Below are 26,982 nucleotides of genomic sequence, written 5' to 3' on the forward strand. Positions count from 1 at the left end.
GTGGAGCACTGCTTTAGAATATAGGAGTTTTTTCAATAAAAAGGCATTCAGAGTTTTGCCTGTCTAAGGACTGAGAACAAACTGAGAAGCTACTATAAGCTTTTGACCCAGGTACTTACAGTACTCTGCAACGTTTCCAAATACTGTAGGAATATGCTATTGTGAACTGCAGTAGTTTGTACTATTACTATAAAATACTGCAGTATGTGCTGATCTAAAGATGAGCCATTTTGTACAGAAGCAGATAGAAAATTGTAATATTTTATATAGCAACATTCATCCCAAAGCATTTATCTCTATACTATAGCACTCCCAAAACGCAGCTGGCTTCAGCACATAGTGTGGGGAAGGAAAATCTTGGCTAAGGAATCCTAGGTAAACTCTCACTCTGAAGATCAGGGGATAGTTTAATGTGAACTCAGGATGCTCTCACTTGGGAGGCCACCATACTAGGAAGATGCATGGAACTCCTGGTTATCAGCACTGGAATGAACAAGGGCTGGGTCAATCCTACCAGGGGTTGGACTTGTGGTTCCAGGTGACCTGGGGGTTTTCAAAGCTAGTGCTTAATGCTAAGAGCTCCAGGCAAAGAGATGGACTGAGAACGCCATTTGAAGTGAGCAACATTTTAGTGGGCCTACACAACTTGGGAACGGTGCTACAAGTTCTTGAGGACCTTCTCCATTAACTATTACATATATACAGACAGAGCTTTCTTGTAACACGGAGAGCATTAAGACACCCCATTGGGGCTAGAGAATCTTTGGCCACATTCACTCCCAGGGATGTGGGCGGATGGAAACAGTTTCACAGGAGGGTGTGAGCCTCCACCCCAGGGGAAGGCACTGGTGGGACTTCTGTAACTCTCCTCTGGTGGGAGGTCAGCCAGGTCTCTTAGTGCCTGGCGGGAGGTGTCTGCCTGGTAGGGGTGCTGAAACAGTGCCCCTTTCCCAGGCCAATCCTACCCATTTTGGTACTGTACCAGCTGTCTTTGGGATTCCATGTCTCTTGTGCAGCTGCAGCCCTACTCCAGGCTGACATGCCTGAGTCTTGGTGGCCCAGGTGGTGAAGCTGGCACTGTTACTATAGGAATTTCAGTACTATGCGATGGAATGGAATCATCTGATATGCTCCATAGCTAACTAAGTCCTGTACCAGGCTTCTCCTCTACCAGGTATCCAGGGGTTGGTAGGTATCCCTGGCTATTTCTGGGGGTTAGAACCAGGAGCAGGGCACAGAGGCTACATTCTCATACCAGAGTTATCAGTGTTTCCAGTGTGGAGGTGGTGGTAGGCAGATGTTTACTCTGAGTCTAATACAAAACTGTTCCTTGCTCAGTCCTATAGAGGCATGTGGAGCTCACCCACAGGAAAGGGGGCAAGGAGCCAGATTTGTGCATCTTCCAGAGGGGTTTCCCCTTTGCTTAAACTTGGAGCAAAGGAGGCACAGCTAGTCAAAGAGCAATGGAAACCCTGATTTAAAGCTGCAGATACTCGGCTGCTCGCAGAGAGAAGCTGCATGGTTTTCTATTGGGAATAAGGCAATACCACCCCTAACTTGGTGTGCTCAGTCTCTTGAGGACCCTTTGAAATCCAGCTGCTACTGTAAAAGTACTGATCCTTTCCTCCAGTTCTCAGATCACTCTCCGAGGGGGGATGCTGCAGAAAGTCAGGATGGTAGTGGCTGACGATGCATTTTTTGTCCCTTCCTCACCAACAGCCCTTGGTCACCATGTCCCACTCTTGGCTTAGTGCATCCATTCAAGCAGCTTCTTATACTTAGACCAGTACCTGACTTCTTGTCTCCCTCTCCTCTTCCAAGCCCAGTTCTTCTTCCAGGCATATTTCCTATTTCCTACCACGGTCTCTTTACCATTGATTCATACTCTCATTCACTTGAATTGTTGTACTGTGCTTTCTCTGGTTTATATTTTAAGATTGTTGGGCCATATCCTTCTCTGTGTTCATGCACATGTATAACCCTATAATCATATACTAATCCCAATACCAATCTTTGCTTTTTGCAATAAATTCCTGCAGGAAGCGGAGAAGCAAAAGGTGTGAATTTCCAATTCAGAGAAAAATAAAGGGCCACATGTTTTTTTCTTTGAAATGTCTCCTGTGATCCACTAAGGACTGAACGTGGGGAGATGCCTCATTTGTGACTCATGATATAGAGGATATAAGCCATTTTGAGTAAAATATGATTCTCCCCTGAAGTCTTGTCCAGAATCTGAACCAACTTATTAAGGACTTCAGAAAAGTTCCGGTAACTTTCAGCCCTGTTGCTTTACATGTTCCCATACGTTTGCTTTTCCTGGTTCTAGCTGGGATCACATGCATAAGGAACAAAATATTTGCACTGCCCATGACAGAATTCCAGTATAAGAGCCTGACCATGGGATCATGAGAAATATGGACCACCTGCAACTCCCAATGACATTAAAGCCAAACCCTTAATTTTGCATACTCACGATGTTCAGACAAAGCATCCAAACTTTGTGGGTGCTTCCTTTAGCCAAACCAAAATGTTCGACATTTGGAGTAATCTGAAGAGACACAGGAGGACAATATCTGAGCAGTATTACATAGGTACTATGGTGATGGGTATTGTGTAAGAACCTGGGGATTAGACAGACAAGTAGATGAACAATAATTAAAGAAATGAAAGAGAAGAAAACAGATATACAGAAGGAAAAAGACTCTTGGCATGGGTCTGGAAATTGAGTTGATTTACTCTGAAAATCTGTTACAGATAACCAATTCTTTTTCTGCCTTTTTCAAATGGTCAGGAATATGGAAATGCCAACTTGGTCTCTCTAATCATTCAGTAACACTGACCTTTTTCCAATTTCTAAACCAGGGGCGTCTCTATGTAATCAACATTTGTGTGTGATAATCAATTTCAGACCAGTGAATTAGGAGCACTACAGAGTGCCGCACAACTGTTTGCTTTATTAATAATGAGAGCACTATCACCCTGCTCCATCCACACAAGACTCTAACTCTAGTACAGAAGGATCACCCGTCCCAGAGTGGAGAAGGCAATTTAGTCACCATGCTTGTTCAAACCTGAGCTTCCTCCACATTGCTCCAACAATGGACTTACGTTGCATTCATTGGGCCAGATTCTTTACTCACATTGTGTAGTACCTTACTCCATGAGAAGGCCCATTGAAATCATTGTTAGCAGAGCAAGGCACTATTCAATGCAGGGGTGCTGGAACAATTTGTATAGTGGGGATGCTGAGAGCCATTGAACCAAACTGTAAACCCTGTATATGATGGAATCCACTTCAAATCAGGGAGTGCGGCAGCTCCCCCCCCCACACACCTCTAGTTCCAGCACCTATGATTGGATGTGATTAACGGTATCAGCATCTAGCCCTTAGCTTTTAAGACTGCACTCATGCTGAAGAAAGATGCTCTGATCCCTGGCAGACTGCACTAAGATGCTCTGTCTAGAAATCAGTTGAATGTTTTCCCCACCTCCTATTTCTCCAACCTTCCTTTTGGTTTGGGGAAAACATATAGATCCCATTTCTCCTAGTAGTCAGGTGGCCCTGTTGATGTTATCCACCATGCACCGGCTGCTCCCTACTGCTGGAGAAGATAAGATGTTTAATTAGTCATCATAGTACAGAAGAAGTAAAATAAACTGAGATGCGAGAATGATGACAGGAGTGTAAGCATGCTGGGCTCGTGATGGTGTAGCATGCAGGATTGACAACTGTGTAAGGAAGCAAGCTTTGTTCAGAATCAGCTTTTTCATTCTCTGTCAGCCCCCTCTTTTGGGAGAGGTATGGCTACATGTATGCAAAATAGCCACTGTTTGGCTTCGCAAGTAAACATCCACAAGCAAACAGTAAATTACAGCACTGCACCCAAGAACTTGAACCAGTGACAATAACTACGTGACCTAAGCTGTACTACAGTGAGCTCTTTGGCAGTAGAAAGCAAAGAGAAATACCAGCTGTGATGCATCATATTACAGCACAGTGTCTGGAAACCCCCAGCACTGAGATATGTCTGCAATATCCCATTAAATCTCAGCATCTGGGAACCCCCAGAACTGAGACAGGACTGCACTACCTCTGCTGTAGCACAGCACAGCACCTGGGAATTCCCCAGAGACATATCCGCATCACCTCTGTTATGTCACAGGCCAGCTACCTTGAACCCCTCCCCAGCACCAAGACAGGGCAGCATATTGCCCTGGAATAACAGAGACTTGGTGGGATAACTCACATGACTGGAGTACAGTCATGGATGGTTATAAACCTTGAACCCCTCCCCAGCACCAAGACAGGGCAGCATATTGCCCTGGAATAACAGAGACTTGGTGGGATAACTCACATGACTGGAGTACAGTCATGGATGGTTATAAACTGTTCAGGAAGGACAGGCAGGGCAGAAAAGGTGGGGGAGTAGCACTGTATGTAAGGGAGCAGTATGACTGCTCAGAGCTCCGGTACGAAACTGTGGAAAAACCTGAGTGTCTCTGGATTAAGTTTAGAAGTGTGTGCAACAAGAGTGATGTAGTGGTGGGAGTCTGCTATAGACCACCGGACCAGGGGGATGAGGTGGATGAGGCTTTCTTCCGGCAACTCACAGAAGCTACTAGATCGCACGCCCTGATTCTCATGGGTGACTTTAATTTTCCTGATATCTGCTGGGAGAGCAATACAGCGGTGCATAGACAATCCAGGAAGTTTTTGGAAAGCGTAGGGGACAATTTCCTTGCGCAAGTGCTAGGGGAGCCAACTAGGGGGGGTGCTTTTCTTGACCTGCTGCTCACAAACCGGGTAGAATTAGTGGGGGAAGCAAAAGTGGATGGGAATCTGGGAGGCAGTGACCATGAGTTGGTTGAGTTCAGGATCCTGACGCAGGGAAGAAAGGTAAGCAGCAGGATACGGACCCTGGACTTCAGGAAAGCAGACTTCGACTCCCTCAGGGAACAGATGGCCAGGATCCCCTGGGGGACTAACATGAAGGAGAAGGGAGTCCAGGAGAGCTGGCTGTATTTCAAGGAATCCCTGTTGAGGTTACAGGGACAAACCATCCCGATGAGTCGAAAGAATAGTAAATATGGCAGGCGACCAGCTTGGCTTAATAGTGAAATCCTAGCGGATCTTAAACATAAAAAAGAAGCTTACAAGAAGTGGAAGGTTGGACATATGACCAGGGAAGAGTATAAAAATATTGCTCGGGCATGTAGGAAAGATATCAGGAGGGCCAAATCGCACCTGGAGCTGCAGCTAGCAAGAGATGTCAAGAGTAACAAGAAGGGTTTCTTCAGGTATGTTGGCAACAAGAAGAAAGCCAAGGAAAGTGTGGGCCCCTTACTGAATGAGGGAGGCAACCTAGTGACAGAGGATGTGGAAAAAGCTAATGTGCTCAATGCTTTTTTTGCCTCTGTTTTCACTAACAAGGTCAGCTCCCAGACTGCTGCGCTGGGCATCACAAAATGGGGAAGAGATGGCCAGCCCTCTGTGGAGATAGAGGTGGTTAGGGACTATTTAGAAAAGCTGGACGTGCACAAGTCCATGGGGCCGGACGAGTTGCATCCGAGAGTGCTGAAGGAATTGGCGGCTGTGATTGCAGAGCCCTTGGCCATTATCTTTGAAAACTCGTGGCGAACGGGGGAAGTCCCGGATGACTGGAAAAAGGCTAATGTAGTGCCAATCTTTAAAAAAGGGAAGAAGGAGGATCCTGGGAACTACAGGCCAGTCAGCCTCACCTCAGTCCCTGGAAAAATCATGGAGCAGGTCCTCAAAGAATCAATCCTGAAGCACTTACATGAGAGGAAAGTGATCAGGAACAGTCAGCATGGATTCACCAAGGGAAGGTCATGCCTGACTAATCTAATCGCCTTTTATGATGAGATTACTGGTTCTGTGGATGAAGGGAAAGCAATGGATGTATTGTTTCTTGACTTTAGCAAAGCTTTTGACACGGTCTCCCACAGTATTCTTGTCAGCAAGTTAAGGAAGTATGGGCTGGATGAATGCACTATAAGGTGGGTAGAAAGCTGGCTAGATTGTCGGACTCAACGGGTAGTGATCAATGGCTCCACGTCTAGTTGGCAGCCGGTGTCAAGTGGAGTGCCTCAGGGGTCGGTCCTGGGGCCGGTTTTGTTCAATATCTTCATAAATGATCTGGAGGATGGTGTGGATTGCACTCTCAGCAAATTTGCGGATGATACTAAACTGGGAGGAGTGGTAGATACGCTGGAGGGGAGGGATAGGATACAGAAGGACCTAGACAAATTGGAGGATTGGGCCAAAAGAAATCTGATGAGGTTCAATAAGGATAAGTGCAGGGTCCTGCACTTAGGATGGAAGAATCCAATGAACCGCTACAAACTAGGGACCGAATGGCTAGGCAGCAGTTCTGCGGAAAAGGACCTAGGGGTGACAGTGGACGAGAAGCTGGATATGAGTCAGCAGTGTGCCCTTGTTGCCAAGAAGGCCAATGGCATTTTGGGATGTATAAGTAGGGGCATTGCCAGCAGATCGAGGGACGTGATCGTTCCCCTCTATTCGACACTGGTGAGGCCTCATCTGGAGTACTGTGTCCAGTTTTGGGCCCCACACTACAAGAAGGATGTGGATAAATTGGAGAGAGTCCAGCGAAGGGCAACAAAAATGATTAGGGGTCTAGAGCACATGACTTATGAGGAGAGGCTGAGGGAGCTGGGATTGTTTAGTCTGCAGAAGAGAAGAATGAGGGGGGATTTGATAGCTGCTTTCAACTACCTGAAAGGGGGTTCCAAAGAGGATGGCTCTAGACTGTTCTCAATGGTAGCAGATGACAGAACGAGGAGTAATGGTCTCAAGTTGCAATGGGGGAGGTTTAGATTGGATATTAGGAAAAACTTTTTCACTAAGAGGGTGGTGAAACACTGGAATGCGTTACCTAGGGAGGTGGTAGAATCTCCTTCCTTAGAGGTTTTCAAGGTCAGGCTTGACAAAGCCCTGGCTGGGATGATTTAACTGGGAATTGGTCCTGCTTCGAGCAGGGGGTTGGACTAGATGACCTTCTGGGGTCCCTTCCAACCCTGATATTCTATGATTCTATGATTCTATGATTGCATCTGCTCTATTGGAACACTACCATATTCAGGAACCTGCAGCACTGTGACATGACTGCATCACCTGCAGTATATTACAGCTCATAACTTCTAGCATATGACTGCATTATACTACAGCAGAATGCTTAATATTCTGGGCAAGAAATTCCCAGATGCTGTGCTGTAATATATTGCAGGTAATGCAGTCGTGTCACAGTGCTAGAAATTCCTGAATGCTATAAGAACACTTGTATCCTGGAATAAGATAGTAGACCACTAAGAAATTCCATCACCAAGACATAAATGCTTCATCTCCTCTATGTTCTAAAACCTTTGGGCATCAGGAAGCAGTGAACAGAGAGACTAACCCACATTACTTCTAGTAAATTATTGCATGTAATTTCCCTAGTTGGGCTTTTCTGGAGGAAAACCTATTTTAAGAGTTAAAGATAACTATATCTTTGAAAAGGACAGAGGGAACTGTAGACTCTCAATCTTCGTTAGGTCATCACTACCATTGGTGAATCCTTGTAGCAATGATGGTGTTTTCCGTCACTGGTAACTTTAAATATAGAAGATGAAATCCTGGCTCCAGTGAGGTGAAAGTCAAAACTCCCGTAGGGACCAAGATTTCATCCAGAAAGTTTGCCTACTAAAAAGACAGGTTTGTGAAGGAATTCAAGTTGGGGGATCATATATATACACTGAGGTGCCCACTCTGCTTTCCTTCTCATACAGATTCATTCTTCCTTCCTCCCTCCCTCAATCCTGCAAGGAGCTCTGCGTGGCCACAGGACTGAGCCCATGCAATTGGCTTTTTGTGCATGGATCAAATACCTCTCAGCTATGGAGTCTAATAGCTCCACTCCTTATAGCGTCCACATCTCCCCAGGCTCATCCGGCACATCAGCAGTAACCCACACACAAAAGTTAAAGTGAAAATAATAATAAATAATAATAATAAAAAAACAAAGAGCAAGTGTATATGCACATTCCAGTGAGAATACAAAATACTGCCAAGCTTAATGTGGGCAGATGCTACCACAAAGAAAGGCATATTTGAAATAGAGATAGACAGATAACTCAAACTAAAGATAAAGAATTATCCCTGTTTGTGAAGGATCAAGAAACTGTAGGCCTGGACCTTCAAGGTCCTGAGAACCCTCATGTTCCGTGTGCACCCTCATCTCCCACATTAAAATAAGGCTCAGTATTGTGCACTCAGCTAGCTCAAAATCAGCTCTGCTTATAACTTGCACTGGGCACATGCTGCATATCGCCTGCATAGAGACTGTTGCCTTTGCCTCGTAGGAAGAAATTTGGCTTTCAAATAAGTTTCTACAGGTTGGAAAATAGCAGGCACAATATGTTAACTTCCTTAATTCAGACCGACATAGCGCAGTGTGCCTTCCACGATGCAGTCGCTCTCATGAACATGCACACAGATAGTGGAGTGTAGCATTGAGCAGTTATAAGAGAAGGCGGCCAGACCATATTCCCTGCTTTCAGGTTCAGTCCTGCATGGCACCTTGCCCCCTCCTACATTCTAATTGATTTTACTGCACATCTTCATCAAGCAAATGTACTATAAATATCCTATACATCGCACCATCTTCATGCACATCACTGGGAAATTTTTCCACAGGGAAGCTCCATCCTGACCCTTTCCCCTGCAACAATAACCCTCCCATAACTTTTCAGCTTATCACCTGCACCAAGGTTTATAAAATTTTAAAGCTAATGATATAACAAAAACTCAAACAATGATTTTGCAGATGTAGGAGTGCATCCTGGGATGAATAAATTATGGGAGCCACAAGAAGTTGCAATACAGGGAGAGCAGCTGGATACGTAAACGGTGCTGTCCATGGTGCTTATATATTGCTTTTTGGGGTTGTTGTATTATTAAGCTTCACATTTTTGTATACTTCAGAGCAGGAGATCCAGTAGAAAAGTCACAGAGGGTAACTGTATTTTCTTTTTTTAAGCACAGACAGCTGGTCTGGGGTTCCCACCCTTACCGACTCCCATGCTCAGATAACATATGAATAGCTGAAGGGATTTTTATTAACTTCCTGATTATCTGAACTGCAGCATGAGAACACGTCGGAGGAATTTCATCTCCAAAAGTAACCTTCAGAGAAAGAGCTAGCGCCAGCCTCTAACTGACGGGAGTTAGGAGAGAAATTCTACCATAGATAGATTATTCCATAACTGTTGACTTAGGGTTTTTCCAACTCCCTCTGAAGCAGCTGGTACTGGCCACTGTCAGATGACAGCAGAGTAAATGGACTCATGGGCTGATCCAGTCTGGCAATTTCTAGGTTTCCTAATGCCATATTACATTTCTGCCATACTCCACAAAATGACTCCACAGAAATGGCATTATGGAGCTCCACGTTCATTGTCTCTTAGTCACAGCTGGTTGGATAACATTTGGCAGATAATTTATACAGCAAATTTCCTTTACCAATATTCACAGGCACTGGGTTTCCATTATTTGCCCAGCTCTGTTTTCAATGATTTCTAGATCAAGTGTGGTAATTTTATATGATTTTATTTTTCAGCCTTGCAAATCCATCTGGAGATCTGAGAGGGGTCAAACTAGACTCTTTCCTTTGCATTGTCACCTGTAATGAAGGCTGCATTTGGCTGGCAGAACCTTAATCAATACCTGCCTGGTTCAGCACATGGAATCCAGGACCAGTGTTTACATCAGTGTAAATGGTTGGAACTTAGCAAACAATCCTGTTAAACGAAGAAGAAGGCAGAATAAGCTCCTGGTCAGTCTTAGCAGAGTTGGCTCTGCAAGGCTAGGGGGAGTATGTAAGAATAAAACATTACTTTGGTGAGTAAAGTCAGAGGATAGGAGTCTGAATACATGCAGGGAGCAGCTCTGGTGAGCAGGAAGGAGTTATTTTTTCCACAGTCATTTTTCAGAGAAGTGCACTTTAATTATAATGTCACTGAGAAGAAATTACAATTCCAGCAGTATAGCCAAGCACCTCTTGCACTAAGGCATGACTCCATCACTTCTGCTATAATATAGCACAGCATCTGGGAACCTCCAGCACCAACACACAACTTCATCTGCTCTACCAAATCAGCACCTGGGAGCCTCCAACCCTGAGACACAACTGCATTGCCTTTGCAACATTAGATAGCACAGCATCTGGGAACCTCCAGCACTAACTAACACACAACTGAATCTGCTCTACCAAATCGGCACCTGGAAGCCTCCAATCCTGAGACACAACTGCATTGCCTCTGCTACATTAGAGCACATAGGAAACTCCACCCCCCGCCCTCCACCCCCATTCTGAGATATTACTGCATCATCTCCTCTGTATTACAACACTCAGAAAACTACTGTATCGCTGTAGGACAGAGCTGCATTACCTTGCAGCATTGTATCTGGCTGGAATCTCAATGAAAATTAACTTCTTGTGTAATACAGCACAGCATCCAGTAACCTCCAGTATTTACCACCATTCTCTCTGTGCCCGGTCTGCCGCAACCTGCAGCCCCAAGAGAGGGTAAACACAGCAAAGGGACCTGGCAGGTGAGGGGGCACTCTGATCGCAGCAGCAGCACCCTGATATTTGGGGATTAATTAATTATCCTACAAGGGGCAGTAATGAACAGCGCTCATTGTGTAACAATAGAAGCTATCTGGTTTCCATGGCAACTGAGTCCCGCTTGTGCACCTTTAATTTATTCCTTGAACGGTTATTTCCTGATCTCAGTGTCCTGAGAAATGCCTTGTTTTTCTTGCAGATATCCTTGTGCTCGGACCCAGGGTGAGACACTGATCTTTCCCCAGGGGGATTTGCTACCCAGCGCGGAGAGCAAGAAGTCAAAACCTGCTCCGTGCAGAAACTCACATCACACAGGGAATAAAACTATCCCTGGCTCCCTTAATGTCTTCTTGTTAAGATGGCTCCAGTCTTCAACCCCTTTCAGAGCTGCCTCTCCCCTTCTCATTCTTTAAGTTACAGTGGCACTTCAAGGTCCTCATGTCAATTAGGATCCCATCATGCCAGACCCTTTACAGATATGTATCTAAGAGGTGCTGCTCACCCCACTTATAGTCCGAATTGACAAGCCAAAGTGTGGGAGGGGAAAACAGCGGCTCAGGAAAGTGACTTGACCAAGGTTTCCCTGCTGGTGAGTGGCAGAGACAGGCGTAACACCCAGGACTTCTGGTGCCCTGCCCACTGGACCAGACCATCTCCTTACTGGGCATACTTAGTGTGTCCATCAAGGGTACCACACTAAACCCAGTAAGAACCTGAGCCCCCAGCATAGCCAGGGAGAAAGCTCCCACATTAAGAACGTGACATAATAGTCACAGCTTGGAAGAACGTCAGTCCAGTGAGTCTCATAGAGCCAGCACAGGGGGGAAGAAATCTCTGCCAATGAGCTTCCCCAGCAGAACCAGGCACCCCCAGCATGGGCAGACACAACACTTCTCAGCAAAGGTTCCCCTCCTCCATACACACATGTGGAGCAATCACAGGAGAAAGCCACACTCTCAGAGCGAGAGTCTGAGTGGTTCATCAGGCACAGGTAGGAGACCAGTCCTGCAGAATATCATGTACAGGCAGGCAGGACACACTCCTAGGAGACAGCACATGAGGTACGCGGAATGGGCAGGAGCCAGATCCTGTCATGCCCTGCATGGGAGAGAGAAATGCCCCTCCAGTGAGGACACGACAGGCCCAACAAGGCAGGTAGGACAGTTCTCCTAAGAAGGGCTCAGTGTCCCCAAGGTGGGAAGCAGACAGCCCCCATCCATCCTGGTATGGACCGGCCATAGCCAGCGTGGATAGGTGGAGAGCCCTCTCATGTAGACTCAGCACAGATGTGATCAGTGCCAGTCTGTCAGTGGAGACGCTACAGACATGGCACAGGGGTGGAAGGCCTGCTCTCCAGGAGCGGGCTGAGCTGACTGTATTTGGCAGGATGACTGCATCAGGTTGAGGGGTGGTGTTAGCACAGTGGGAGGAAGAATGGTCCAGTGATCCAGATGCAGAAGGCCTAGATTCAATTTCCTGCCATAGATGTAGGGCAAATCATGCAGGCCCAGATTCTCAAAGGCACTTTGGCACCTAACTTTCAGTGCCTCCATTCCCCACCTAACAGGGGGGTGATAGCACCATCCTATCTCGAAAGAGAGTTGTGAAGAGACATACATTAAAGACTGCGAGGTGCACAGTATTGGGGGTCAGAAACCTATACTGGAATTGTGAGTTTGTCCCACAAGACAAGCTGTTGGAAGTGCAATGAAAAGTGTATGGGCCACTTGGAAGGCTGAGGGCTGAACTGCAGGGAAATCTAACTTGTCCTGGACAGATCCATGGCAAACCCAGGCCTCAATGCAGCACTCCAAGGCTTTACTGTGCAAGAACTTGCAATGCAAATGGTTTCATCTGAGAACATGGACACACCATGAGCTAAGTTCAGCCCTGATGCAGATGAGTGCAATTCCCACTCAACTCAACAGAGCTGAATTTGGCCCAAGCTGTTCCAAGTGTAGAGAAGATTTAAAACAAAAGTGTCCCCCCTCTACTCCTAAAAATCTCACTTCCCACACACAAACCAAGAGCAGGAGCACTGGTGGGCAATGAAAACAGACAGGAGTGTCCGGACACAGAGAAACAGGGCAGGAGCATTGGGACACAAAGGTTTTAATTCTCTTCACTGGCCAGAGAGCTCTAGGTAAGGCTGGGGTTCTTCTACATAGTTCAGAACCAAGAGAACAAAAGAACAACCTCCAGTGAATGTCTCCTTCACCCTTCCACCAAACACAGCCTTTCAAAAGCAGCAGGTCCAGAAGAAAAGCTTCCTGGGGGTGACCTCAGGGCAGAGAGAGGGGCCTTTTTCCTCATAACTCAGCAATTAGTTGTCCTTTGTTGAATGCCCAAAGGGCTGGACGCTCAGCCATCCCATTGCTAGACAGTCACCAGCCCCAACTTCCAGCATGTGGGAAAGAAAACATGGGGGAGATACATGCCTCCCACACTCACTCCATTGACTCCCTCCCCCCCCCGGATCAGCTCATCTGGGGTCAGGAATCTCTTTCCTGACCAGGGAGAGACGCATCAACCCATTAGTCTGACGTTAAACCCACCCAGCCCATCTCAGCACAGGCATCTCCATCTCTGGCAGCATATTCTTGTTTCCAGACAGTCTCTGAAACACCATAAGGCAAGTTTCAGAGTAGCAGCCGTGTTAGTTTGTATCCGCAAAAAGAAAAGGAGGAATTGTGGCATCAAATAAATTTGTTAGTCTCTAAGGTGCCACAAGTACTCCTTTTTTTTTTTTTTTACTGTAAGGCAAGTGTTTGAAGCAGCAGTCATTGGACACATGCTGACTTGTAATGCCACCGCTGGCCCTGTGATGCTGGAAAAGAGCAGCAAACAAACACATCTGCTCTTTGGAGGTCTAACCACTAAAGGCTAGCAGAAATGTCTATGATGCCCAGGAAAGGTCCCCCGCCATGCTCTTGATGGAGCATTTGATACAATTAAACCAGGAGCCATTCTCAGAGATGCTCATCTAAGAGCCCTGACAGACAGTAGCAAAGAACTCACAGCGTTTTAGCAAGTCTACACTATAAAATTAAGTCAACCTAAGTTATGTCAATGCACAGTCATCAAAATAATTGAATCGGTTTTGCACGTCCACACTACGCTCCTTGTGTCAGCGGTGCCTGGCTTCACCAGGAGCGCCTGCATCAATTTATCTGCCAGCGTGGGGACACTGTGGCACGGCTTCTGAAAGGCAGCAACAGCTGATGTCAAAACGCAGTGTCTATACTGACACTGCACTGACCTAACTACATCAACCCATGCACTATGCCTCTTGGTCGGTGTAGTAGGCAAGTTACATCGGTGGGAGCTACATTTTAGTGTAGAAGTTTGCAGCTTATGTTGACCTAACTCTGCTTTATATCGATCTAACTCTGCAGTGTAAATCAGGGCTCAGTGCTGCACAGATATCCAGCCAGAATAGAGGTGCTCATATAGGTAGTAGAACCTTAGCAGAAACCTAGCAGCTTTACCTGCATTCACCCAATGATCTGAGACACTACAGAGGCAAAATCCACTATCAAGAATGGGGTGTACATACATGCCAGAGATCCCTCACATGCTGGAATATAGGGTTTATTTCAGCATCATCTTGCAATCTGGCTGAAGCTGGACAGCAAATATCATGTGCATTCTCAGTGGCACAGGTCTGCTGGAATCATGAATCAGGGGGAACGAGGAGTGAGGCACACAGAACCAAACCACTACATGTGTCATACGGTGAGAGGAACACGTTCCTTTGGAGGGTAGGAAGGGATGTTAGATATCCTTACCCTTGCCTGCCCCCCTCCCACTCCACCTCCATTCTTTGTTTTGGTCCTGCTACATACACAGCAATGGCACATGAACACTTTACATTTTATCCAGGAAGAACCTTAATCACTTTACTCTGCATATCCCACACCTGCCACAGAAATGCAACTACCTCTGGAGTGGAACATGAAAGACATTCTGCACCACCAATAATACAACACCATTTTGGGAGGAGAAATGAAGAATAACTGCAGAAGGAATGCAGGGAAGCCAAACTTAATTACACACACTGGAATTTAGCCACCCCTCCTATGTTAGCCCCCAAACTCTTGCAAAAAAAAAAATTACTCCTGTCGCTCTAATGACTCTGAGTAGTCACGGCTTTCGATTTCTCTCTCACCAGAAGATAGGTAAAGTTTGTGGGCTTTTTGCTTCTTTTTGGACTTACCATGTTGACTTCTGAAATCTGGTCAATGCTGGAGATATGGATGCTCATTCCCACTGTAACAGGGTTACCTGAAACACAAAGGGCCCGGGTTAGAACAGTACACAGCTCCAGTCGCACTACCCCACGCCACAGTGCAGCTTACTGGGCAATGAAGTTACCAATGGAAAGTGAACGTACACAGTCCACTGGGTTGAAAGGCTTTCCACATCAACAGTACCCAATTTACTAGAGAAAAGGTGGATCTTTCTAACTGCCCCTCCTGCAAACTCACCCTGGGAACTGAGAGAGAAGCTGGATTCTTTCCTTCATCACTACTAATTCACTTCTACAGACCAAATGATGCCCTCACTGACACCTGTGTAGCCCCACTGCCTTCCAGTGCTGTCCCCAGCGATACCTGTAGGATCCCACGCCCAGCCACGGACTTGCATAGGTGTAACTGATTGGCCATGTAACTGGAATGTAGCAAACAAGCTGGCCGCTGCAGCACCAGAGGGACTAGACTCTAGCTCATTCCCTCTTCACGGAGTCGACTCCGCAATGCTAACCATTTTTAAACCGTATGTTAGTGCAGACAGCAGACAGGCCTCTGGACACATAGGCAGCAGATCTGTGGAGGAAGCTGATGCCGTTTTTCACAGTCACATCTCCGGGCAGAACTGCCCTTCAGTTCATCGTCAAACTTAATCTGCTTGGCAACAAGGTACCGTCTTGCCCTGCCCTCATGGCCAATGAGCTGTGTGGACACCTTCTGGTGTGTTTTTGCTGACTAAGTGGTTAATTGGGATATCCCCTTCCTCAGGAGGCTTCAGTGGCCAAGCCACCCTCACCTGTGGATAAAGAGCCAAAGCCTGACTGGAAAGTATGGAATGGGGGTGTGACAAAGAGCCTAACTTTCCCAGAGTTGCAGAAATGTCCCTTCCCCTGGCCCATAACCCCTTGTTACCATATACAAAATAAAAGTCCTACTATATTCTACATTGCTAACCCCATATGGCGGGATTTCAAACTGCAGTGCTTTAACCCAATACCTTAGTGCTCTCTGTAAGGACAATGCTTCTAACACATGGATTTGTGCCTATAGGTGAGTAAATGTGATGTTGCTGGCTATCAGCTAGGCCCACAGAGAGAAAAAAGAACCTGCTACTCTAACTGTGGCCAGCTAGAGGAGACCATCTGTCTGTTAGGTGATCAAAGTCTTCGTGAGTTCTAGTCTCCACCTCTATCCAAACCCCTCTGAGTGGGCACCATCCCCAAGAAATTAATCCCCTCTTCTTGTGTGTGTGTTACTGAGTGATTTGTTGCACGATTCCAGAAGAGGAGGGGAAGGAAATTTTGCCACACACCATGTTGACTTTTCCTTCAAGTCATTAGCAGCTCCAAGTGCTGAAATATTTACAGATAATCACAAAATGACTAAAAAAATAATTAGCAAATGGGGGGGACCCATCTAAACTGGAAATGAAAAGATGTATTAATTGTGTGTTACCAGAAATAGGAAAGTAGTGTCATTAAGGCTTCCTTGTGATTGGGTGTACTGTTACTGAGACCCTATGCCTGTAAATTAGATATTATCCTTTAATGGGATATGAATAACACTTAAAACATCAGAATCAATAACTACTGTAGTTAGGACCTCCTATGCAAATCTCCTTAAAGAGACAGCGCAGTATTTTTTTCCTTACTGACTCAGAGCGCTTGTTGGACATTCTGCAGCAGGGAGCAGCCATTCACGCTGCAGTGCTGGACTTTAAAGTATACAGACAGCAGACTGATGGCCGTTTGTCTGAAATGAGTGGGTGGGTTCTCAGTCTGATGTCTTCCGAACTCAGAAAACCAACACCACAGGGGGGCACTAACTGGCTAGCCCGTGGTTGGCAAGCACAGAGCTGACCTGCCAGCCTCACCTTTCAAGCTGAGTGAAGTGTGAAAGGTGTAGCCGGCCTCAGCAGAGACAAGCCATGTGAATTTTTAAAACCCTTTCAGTCTTAATCACACAGGTGCTATTAGGAGCACAAAGGAAAGGCTTTATAAGAAAAAAAATCATTCTCTTATCAATTTCCTGACACTATTTTTTATTATGAGAGCACCAGCTAAAATCAGGGCCTTACTGTCCTAGTGGTTATACATTTGCATAGCAAGACATAGTCCCTGCCACTAGAGCTTACCATATAAATAGACAAAGGGTGGGAGAGAGCCCAGAGAGTAGCCCAAGGTCACACAGCAGGTGTGTGGCAAAGCCAGGAATAGAAGGCCAGGTTTTCTGAGTCCCTAGTCTTATGTGCCATCCAATGGATTATGCTGCTTAAATCTAGCAGAGAAAGGTCTAACACAATCCAAAGGCTGGAAGATAAAGCTAGACAAATTCAGGCTGAAAATAAGGTGTAAATTTTTAACGATGAGAGTAATTAACCACTGGAACAATTTACCAAGGGTCGTGGTGGATTCTCCATCAGTGGTAATTTTTAAATCAAGCTTGGATGTTTTTCTAAAAGATCTGCTCTGGGAATTATTGTGGGCAGCTCTCTGGCCTGTGTTATACAGGAGGTCAGACTAGATGATCGCAATGGTCCCTTCTGGCCATGGAATCTATGAGTCTATGCTTCTTCTCCCTCCAAAGGTCTTACCACTGCCACCAAGAACCCCGTCTTCCTTCCCCTTCCCCTCCCGCCCCCACATACACACTGACAATTTTTGTGGTTTTACAACCAAGTTTTTGCCATCTAAAAATATATATGTTTCTCTCTCATGTTGCCACATGAAAGACCCACAGAAACAACAAAGGAAACTGACTGACTATAAGGGGAAACTGACAATGACGCTACACAAAGAGCTGTCAAACGCACAAAGTCTATCTAATCTAATCTATCTGTCTAGGCATTTATGCCACGCTCATCACCATGGTATCTGAGAGCCTGAGGTCACGCAGTGACTCAGTGTCAAAGCCATGAATAGAATCCAGGACTCCTGACTCCCAAATCCCTGCTCTAAGAAAGACAAGTGACGGATTTAAGATTCACAAAGCGCCACTTCCAACTGAGCTGAGCTTAGCACAGCTTCTATTTGCTCAGTCAGAGAGAGATCTCCGGCTCACACCGGTGTGAGTGGCTGCAGAGACCATTCGGCCTGGTCACTGGAATGCCAAGTGGGAGATGTCACTAATTGCTTTAGGCCACCAGCTTGCAGACCCAACAGTTTGAGAAGCCTGCGTCCTCCTTTGAAAATACAAGATGAAGGTTTATGGGGTCTGTCTCCTAGGGGGTTTGGGAAGCAAGTGTGAAGTCTGTGCACAGAGAGTATGCCTGAGTCATATCAGAGCGGGCAAGGGATGGAGGGGAGCTGCCAGAAGCAGGGGGTTACAAAGTGGCTAAAGATCTGATCCTGATACCCTTGCTTTGGTTCAGTAGCACCTTAACCCACATGACAAGCCATTGGCTATTCGTACACCAAGATATTATTCAACATCAGAATTTGCCCCTATGGGATTACTCAGGTGCTTATTGTGAAGTGGATGACACACCCAGGCAGGGGAATGAGAATCCCTCTCACATCCCTGAACGAACAACCTGCACCTTAAGGCTAGCACACAGCGCTAAGCGCCCACTCACTCCAGCCCCTCATGAGGGAGTGGCAGGGGTGGGGTGGGGAATGAATGCAGCCTTGCCTTGCCCCCCTCCCAGTGCACCATCCAGCACAGCTGAGCTCGTATGGGGTAATGGGCTATTGGTAAAGTCTGGCAACAAATTACTCCCCTCGACACTAGGGCATGGAAGAAGCCAGGAGAGGCTGGTGTGTCAGTGAGGTAGCAAAGGACGGTGAGGTCCAGTTGGCAGGGCAGCGGTCTGTTAGTCAGGAGAGCTGTGGTCAATCCCTGGTGTGGCCATGGTGAAGCCATTTCACTTTCTCTGTTCCTGGGGTTCCTGTCCTGGCCTTTGCAGGACTTACCTATTTAGGTTTCAATTTTGTCAGGGCAGGTACTATTTCTTACTATATATTTGTGCTGCACCAAGCACAACGGGGACTGGTCTCTGCTACGGCCACTAGATGTGATTGTAAATTGGCTCATTTCATCTTCTATCTACCATCAATGTCCAAGCTTTGAGTGAAGTGTAAATAAACAAAAATAAACAAAGGACATCCATTGTGGACAATAAATACAGCTCCGCCAATGTTCATAATCTCAGGTGGGATTAATACAAAGATAAAGGATTTTAAAACACCATTATCTGTGTCACTTTTTGGCTAATAGGGAGGTCCCTGGGCTACTTTATTTGAGTTTGGGTGGTGGAAGCAGACCCAATATTCATGGCGTTTGTGGATGTTATGATGCTCTCTGACCTGTGCCATTTTTAATAAGGGGAAATGTTTCTACGTGAAAAAGGATTCCATCCACGTGGTAGAAATTGAGGTGATGCCACTTTCACCAGTGAGTAGCATCTTTTCCATGATGAAGGATAATTGCAAATTTCCCCACAATTGCTCCCAGGGGAAAAATTCCCCACTTCCCATCATCAGTGGAGAAATCTCAGCTGTTTTGCAGCAAAAGCAGCTTATTGCCTGTGACAACTGTACTGGGGGGAAGGGAGAAAAAGACTCTGAAAAACTAAAATTCAAGGCAAAACCAGAACAAATGAAACCGGCAAAAAAGGGATTTTATAGTGACAGAATATTGTTACTCTATGACAGCTGTCCAGTGACTTATGTGACAGCAAATTAGTAGCATTGCCAAAACTCACAATTATATTGTGACTCTCACAATATTTGATTTTTTAAAGCCTCAGCTCCTGGAGTCTTGTGATTATATGAGAATCTGATATTTCATTAAAAAAAAAGTTTCTAGACCTTACTGTTGTGGAGAAAAGCTTGAATATGTGTCCCTGAAAGATTCAGGAACCAGAAGGCAAACGAAAAAGAACTCATGTTGGATTATTTATTGAAATCTCATGATTTTTTAAAGTCAATTTTGTGATTTTGGGGGGCCTGGCTCAGGCTTTACAAACATGTGCGGTTGGCAATACTGAGTTTAGTTGGTTTCTACATTTCGTAGAGGATGTGTGTCTACCTCAGAAAACCCACACTGAGGGATGCACAGCGAAGAACCTCATGGGACTGATTACCCCCTGGCTCCTCAAGCTTCTCCCTTCAGATAGGAAGTAGCACATGTTGATAGGGCAGCACAGGCCTTCCAGTGCCGTAAATGGCCTGCAGATGAATGAAGGATTTTGCCCTCTGGGCTGTCTTGCACAGCATTAGAGCCATGCACAGAAAAGAAAGGAGACAATGTGATTTTGTGCTTCTTTACCTGGTAGTTAGGATTTTTCAGCACAGTTGTGAACTGGACCAAGGCATTTTCTGCTCAGGGATCCTACCTATGGAACATCCTCCATGCGCAAGTCTGGCAGAGTCCCTCAGTAGCTGCATCAAAGGCTAGCTTTCTAATCAGACCAGTTTGGCTTTGACCATGATGGGCTCCCACTCTCATGGGTAGGTTTACTTCTCTTTGCCATCCCCTCCTTTTCTCAGGCAGAGTGTTCTGCCTGTCTGGGGCCACTGGACCTATATATAGGAGAAGACTGTGCCTAGCCCTGAAGGGGACATAGGCACAAGTAGTTTCTCCCCACGTTCCTCAGGGTAACTATCCAGAATAACAATCTTTGTTCCAAGTGTTCAGGATTCAAGGAGCCTGACACAGGGCTCCAGAAACAGGCTGGGGCCAGATCAGGATCATGTCCCACTCCCAAATGGCTGGCAGAGCTGTACCAGTGGAATGCAGGCTGCACCTTGTGAAAGGTCATACCAGTTGGTGCTACTCTTTGCATTTCTCTTCTGGCCCCACACACCTTGTGGTGCATGCAGCTATGATACTCAGATGCCCTTTTTCTTTGCACTTGCACCTTTACATTTATAAATGTTCAGAGACAGCTGCTATTTTGTTCTTGGAGTTTCTGCAGCCTGTTGCAGAGGAGATGCACACACTGCGCGCGCTCTCTCTCTCTCTCTCTCTCTCATGGAGACTTTACTTTGGTTCTTTCTCGTCATTGTTTTCCATAATCGTACATAACCGTTATGTTAGATGGATGGTGTATGCTTTGCTCTTTATGTGTGGAAATAGAAAAATTTCCCTGAGCCATTCTGACTGTGTGCGGACAGGTACCAGTATATTAGAGACAATATCCCACAGGTAATCATAGATTACAGAGCATGGCTCACATTCCGCACTATATTACGAATGAATGAAGTGTCACTAGTGCTGATCTCCATTAGGGTCCAATGACCATAACACTCACCACTATTACACAACCTGGCTGAAAAGGTCATGGGCTGAGCGCATCTTATAACAAAGGAATGCTATACTACCAGCCTAATAATGGGCACCCTGGAGTGTCTTTTTGCTTTTATAATATGGGATGGCTGTAATAAAGGGGATTGTTAATTAATGCCATTTAGCTGTATCATGGTGGTGCCTAGTGGCCCCAATCCAAATCAGGGCTCCCTCATGCTAGGTGCAGGACAAACATTTGTTAAAAGACAGGTCCCTGCCCCACAGACAAACCAGCAGTAACAGACAGACAACATAGAGTTAGTTCAGAAATGCTTGACATGCCCCCAAAATAGTTTTATAGCTTAGCATTTGGGGCAGAGGTGCCTGAGCATCAGAAGGGGTTATTATTGGTTGTGGAGCAGGATAGCTGACCATGTGCCAGGAAAACAGAAGCAAAGTGTTTTGGGAACTGATTTCATCCTGTGTCTTTCTGATTTGTGGTGACGTTTAGAAGCAATGAGTTCAACTGGGTCACTTAAGCACCTGCTTAAACCTTGCCAACACAATCAAACTTTAAATACACATTAAACATCCCCAACCCCTTTTCACCTGTTTTTATTCCCTCTGCATTTGTGTGACTCACAGCCGACCTCGCCATCATCCCCCCAGCCTGTCGCAAAGCACACAGTTAGCTTGTCGTACCAGCGCAACAGCCAGAAGCATCAAACATCTACAGAGGCTGATATCAAAGCACTCGCTCCAGCATTCCTGTCAGAGTCTGCCCCTGTTCCTAGCAGGCCAGGCCTTACCCCACACTACACTGGTCTGGGCATTGGGAAAAAATACCTGTGAATCAGCAGATGGGGGCTAGATTGCAGGTTTAGATTGCACATTGCCAGGTGGGGGATGAGAAGGCCCAGAGCAGGGAGATGGGGTGGGGGGGAAAGGAAGATTGCCCCATTCTTGTCTTGCTGTGATGTCCTGGCTTTGTTGTGTAGGAGTGAATGTAGTGTTGCCTTCAAGTGGCTGGGGGCAGAGACAGGATAAGGGACTTACTACTGCAACTACCTAAGGAAATTCTCTTTTAGCTCAAGTGCTAAAAACATGCTTTTTTGGAGCTGAAAGAGTATCCTGGCCCACATGAAGAGTTTGTCATGGTCAGATTTCCACGCCGAAGTCAATACCAGAGGTCAGAACTTGGGTCGGGGTTCTAAGCAAAGGGTCAGAATCCAAGTCAGAGCCACAGTCTTTGTGGTCATGCGCCAAAAACAACAGAACTCCAGTGTTGACAGTGGTGGTAGAAACCCCACGGATTTGGGGAAGGGCAGGGTAATGAATCCACATGTTGCAGAAAAGCCCATCCAATTACTATCTAAAATCACACCTCTTCCTGGGGAGCCAGGGCCAGGTGCCTGTTCCTTCAGCTCCAAAAACACAGGATTATAGCTACTGCAGAGTGGCAGTGTCTACTGCCTGATGGCTCTGCTGACCTGTGTTTGAGTCCTGCTGATCCTTATTGGGATGTGGGATGGAATGTCTCCTTGCACCCACTCCCATCTAGTCACACCTCTGTCAGACTAAGCACAGTATAGGCCTGAGTGATGAGGCTAATGATGAGTTCCAACTGGTGCTGTTCTACTCTCTTAACAGCATGGCTTTTGGCCAGTAGCCAATCAGATTGCTCAATTTGCACAACTCATTTAATAAGGAGGAATATTAGGGATGTCCCATGGGAAATGGAAAGTTAGAGTGAGCCGTTTCCAAGATACAGTGGAGTATTGCATGGGGTTTGAGGGAGTAATTAGGAATCACATAACAAAACAGCATCTTCTGTATATAATCGTGCCATGTTTTTGCTGCAGCCCTCTCTGGTCTCACAAGCTAAGAGAGGCTTGGGCTAGCTGGGTACTCATACAGAAGAAGATTTCTGTGGAAAACCTGAGTGTACATGCATTGAACCAATTGCTCAGCATGGAGACAGGAGGCACTGCATGGCTGGCTGTGCCACCTTTGAGCTGAGACATAAAACTGACCACTCGTACTCATTAATATCCCCTTGCACTCTTTCCAAGTGGACAAGTGTTAACCTTGTTGTGATGGCCAAATTCCAACAAGCTGTTGACCTAAATTTCCCCTGCAGATTTGAATGGATACACTATTTTTCATTTCCTGTCCTCAAGTGTTGCTGTGCACTGTTGAACAGCTGATATGTTTCACCCCAGAGAGGGTAGCATTGCAGTTGTGGGTGAAGTGAACCCTATATTAGTTTGCAAGGCTCTGCTGTGGGATCCTTCTGAAGGAGAGGTGCCATGCTGGTATAAATCTAACAATCATTATTTTGTTAATGTTCCAGGGGAAGCCGGAAACTAGAGAATGCCATCCGTGAGGCGCAGTGGATTACAGAGGCTATCCCATGGGCATTTTTAATGGATTAGTGGGGATTAAAGTGGGATATTGTGACTATCCCATGGAAATTTGGAAGTTAGAAAGAACAATCAATTGGCTGCAATAGACTACAAAAGCCGTCCCATGGGTATTGACGGATTATAGAGGAAGCTAGATCAAGGTTGATTTTAAAAGATGGCGGTAGGCAAATACCTGAGCTGAATAAAAACAAGATATCAATTGTGCAGGCTTAAAACAGAGAATGAAAAGCAGCAGAAAGCAAATTAACTCTGGGGAATTCCTTTGCAAGCCCCCAGGTCATCCAGGCACTCATTCAGCAAGGTACCTAAGCACGTGCCTCATTGTAACATGCCATCCCATTGATTTCACTGGGCCTATTAACATGCTTAAAGTTAGGCATGTGCCTAAGTACCTTGGGCCAGGTGTACAAAGGTGTTTGGACACCTAAAGATGTGGTGAGGCACCTAGCAGGATTTTCAAAAGGGCCTACGCAGTTTACACACCTAACTCCCATTGAAGGTCATGCTGTCTATACTGAGAAAGTTTGTTGTCCCTCAGATTTTCAATAAGGTCCCAGGGCTTCACCCTCCATGCAGGTAAAATACTGGCAAATATACCACTGTTCTAGCACATTTCCTAGGGCTCGATTAAATTATAAGCATTACGGGAGTATGTCATTCCAGCATCCAGAGGACTGGAGAAGTTTTCCTTTGGATCACAGGGTGCTGTTGATCAACTGAATCACTATCGTCCGTCTGTTACGTAATGCACCCTTTGCTGTGCTCTTTGGGTGCCACTGGCTGAGCCAAGAGGCATTGGGCGTCAGATTTCCAGCACAGCTCAGCTCTCATTTCAGCACCTAAATAAGGGCCAGATTTTCAAAAGAGCTCAGCCCATTGGGCACAAGTAGGTAGGTGCCTAAATGGGAGCCCATCTCTTCTGTCAATCTGGCCCCAGCTGCAGGTGCTGAGCTGAGTTCTTTTGGAAACCTGGCCCTCGTTTCCTATGGGAGGCTCTGCCACACTCCCAAGGAGGGGCAGAACAGTAAACATTTCACAAGGGCAGCTATCCCTCCATGCTGTTCCCTCCTCCTTTATGTCATTCATCCATCACAATACAGGGGACTGTGTGACTCCTTCGACAGATGAAGATCGCAGATGCTGGCACAACAATCCAAACCCAGATGATGGGATAAGGGAAAGAAGACGACGACAGGGAACTGTGTTACACCACCTGCCCCATGTCCACCTCAAGTCAGCATGGGGAAGACAGCAATGGGAGCAGCCTTGAACCTGGGTCTCCATCATGAATTTGCAACTCATCTCACAGTTGAAAGCTGGGTTTATTTTCAGGCTCTTGTGTCCCTTATTATAATTATTTATACAACTGCAGTGCCTAGCTATCCAGAAGGAGAGAATGTCACCAATTGGCAAGATGGCAGCTGCATTCACCAGCTGAAACAAGGTTTAGATTTAGAAAATCTTCAACTTAAAGACCAAACAATGAATGTTCCACTCCAATGTTATTTCCGTCTTCCCACGTGGGTGTGAAAACTGGAAAGCCAGCCAAGGGACAGACGGACATCTAAATGTCTTCGAAAGCAAATGCCTCAGAAAAATACTCGGTATTAGATAGAATCTAACAAACACTAAAAGCCATCAACAACCCCATTCTCTCCAAAGTTATTCAGAAAAAAAGGTGGAAATGTCTGGGACGCATGTTAAGAATGAAGCCAGAGCATGTGCCATAACAGGCGTGCCACTGGGCAGCTGGAGGGACACACAAAAGCGGCTGACCAAAAGAATCTCTCTGTTGAACGGTGCCCAGATAGGGAAAACTTAAGGAACTTAACACAGAGGACATGCAAACAGCAGCCCAGGACAGACAAGATGGCAGGGCTTTGCTTGCGCCCTAAGTGACATCTGACCACACAGGAAGGATGCAGAGTGCTTAGATCAAAGCCTTATTGTGCTAGGTGCTGTACAAACATATGAGGCAGTCCCTGGCCTCAAGAATTTACAGTTTAAATAGACAAGACAGATAATGGGTGAGAGGAAGGCAGGGTGGCTGTCCCCACATTACACACAGGGAACACAGGCATAAGGAGATTCACGCCCTGATCCAACATTTTGAAATCAATCAGGCCCTCTGTGACTTGCCCACAGTCACACAAGAAGTCTGGGGCAGCAGCAGAAAGTGAAACCCACAAGACCATCCTTGCTCCATCTGGCTCCTGTGCGAGCAGGGCTCTTGTGGATTTCACTACCCTGCTGGCTCACAAGAATGAAACTGCAGATGAGGGAAATGTGTCTGATGAAAAGCACATGTACTCATGTGACATGCATGTCCAAGTCTGCAAAGCAAACCAAGGCCGATGGGTCTACTTATCAGCCCTGACTATGTCCTAACATATTTTCATGCAAGCATGTAGAATCATTCCTTGATGTTTAATCCAACATAAAAAGTATTTATTTTTTTAAAAATTCACAGAGAAACTTTATTTTAAGATAATTTAGTGCTGGATGAAGAGCGCTAGAGACTGAATTCATCTATTTAGCCACAGAGTGGACAGCAGCTGTGAAATCTGCCCCCATATTGCCCCGTCAACATGCCTTAGTCTTATGATTACCTTTAAAGATCATAGGGGAAGTTGGTCTATGTGATTGATTCATTCCTTAACTTATTTCCTTCAGATTGTCAACAAAGGAGCCAATCGATACCAAACATGAGCCAATCGATACCTGATATCAACCAGCAACTATTAATCAATTAACAATTGTCATTCACTGTTAGATCAGGACTGGATTTGAACCCAGGACCTATTGGTGGGAAAACATTTGTGCATATTACCAAGCCCTGAGCCATCCAATCCCTTTATGCAAAGTGAGCTGAACCAAATTAATTTAAATAGGTTAATGCAAACACTTTGGTTGATATCAAATCCATTACCCCATTATGAAACACTGCAAATATTTGTAACAAGAAAATCTGTTGACTTGTCATATTTATCAAAGGGGCAATGGGAAGGTATTTTTTCCTTTTTTAAATTTTTAATGAAGAAATCACACTTCCTATTCATTGTTCACTCACTCTTCTCTTTTACAGGATACCACTAGCTCCAGCTCCTACATTTATTCCAATCTAGCACGCGCAGCACGGAACAGTAGCACAACTTGACTGCTGAGAACCTGCCAGTTTTCTACAAATATAGACATGTGGGCCTGGGTTCTCAGGAATTGGTTGGTGATTTGGGGGGCTCCAATTGAGGCGTTTGCCAAACTGAGATACTGTCAAGAGGGCTGATTTTCAGAAAGTGTTAAACCCCAACCCCCGAAAGTCAGTGTAAGCCAATGGGCCAACTCACTGTCAGATAAAGCTCCCAAGAGTGGCAGAATTTCAGTCCCTTTCTTCAGGGTTGTCATTATTTAACATTATGAACTCAGCTAAAT

At 45.8% G+C, this 26,982-nt stretch overlaps 1 protein-coding gene across 1 annotated transcript in view; it reads right to left on the reverse strand.

The window, feature by feature from the left end:
* GABRQ (gamma-aminobutyric acid type A receptor subunit theta) overlaps positions 1 to 26,982 on the reverse strand; it is a 91,336-nt gene that overhangs the window by 44,347 nt on the left and 20,007 nt on the right. The window contains exon 3 of the mRNA XM_007063939.3: positions 14,866 to 14,933. Within this exon, the coding sequence (XP_007064001.1) occupies positions 14,866 to 14,933 (68 nt within the window). The remainder of the gene's footprint in view (positions 1 to 14,865; positions 14,934 to 26,982) is intronic.

The sequence above is a fragment of the Chelonia mydas genome, chromosome 9, assembly GCF_015237465.2.
Source record: "Chelonia mydas isolate rCheMyd1 chromosome 9, rCheMyd1.pri.v2, whole genome shotgun sequence".
Taxonomy (NCBI): domain Eukaryota; kingdom Metazoa; phylum Chordata; order Testudines; family Cheloniidae; genus Chelonia; species Chelonia mydas.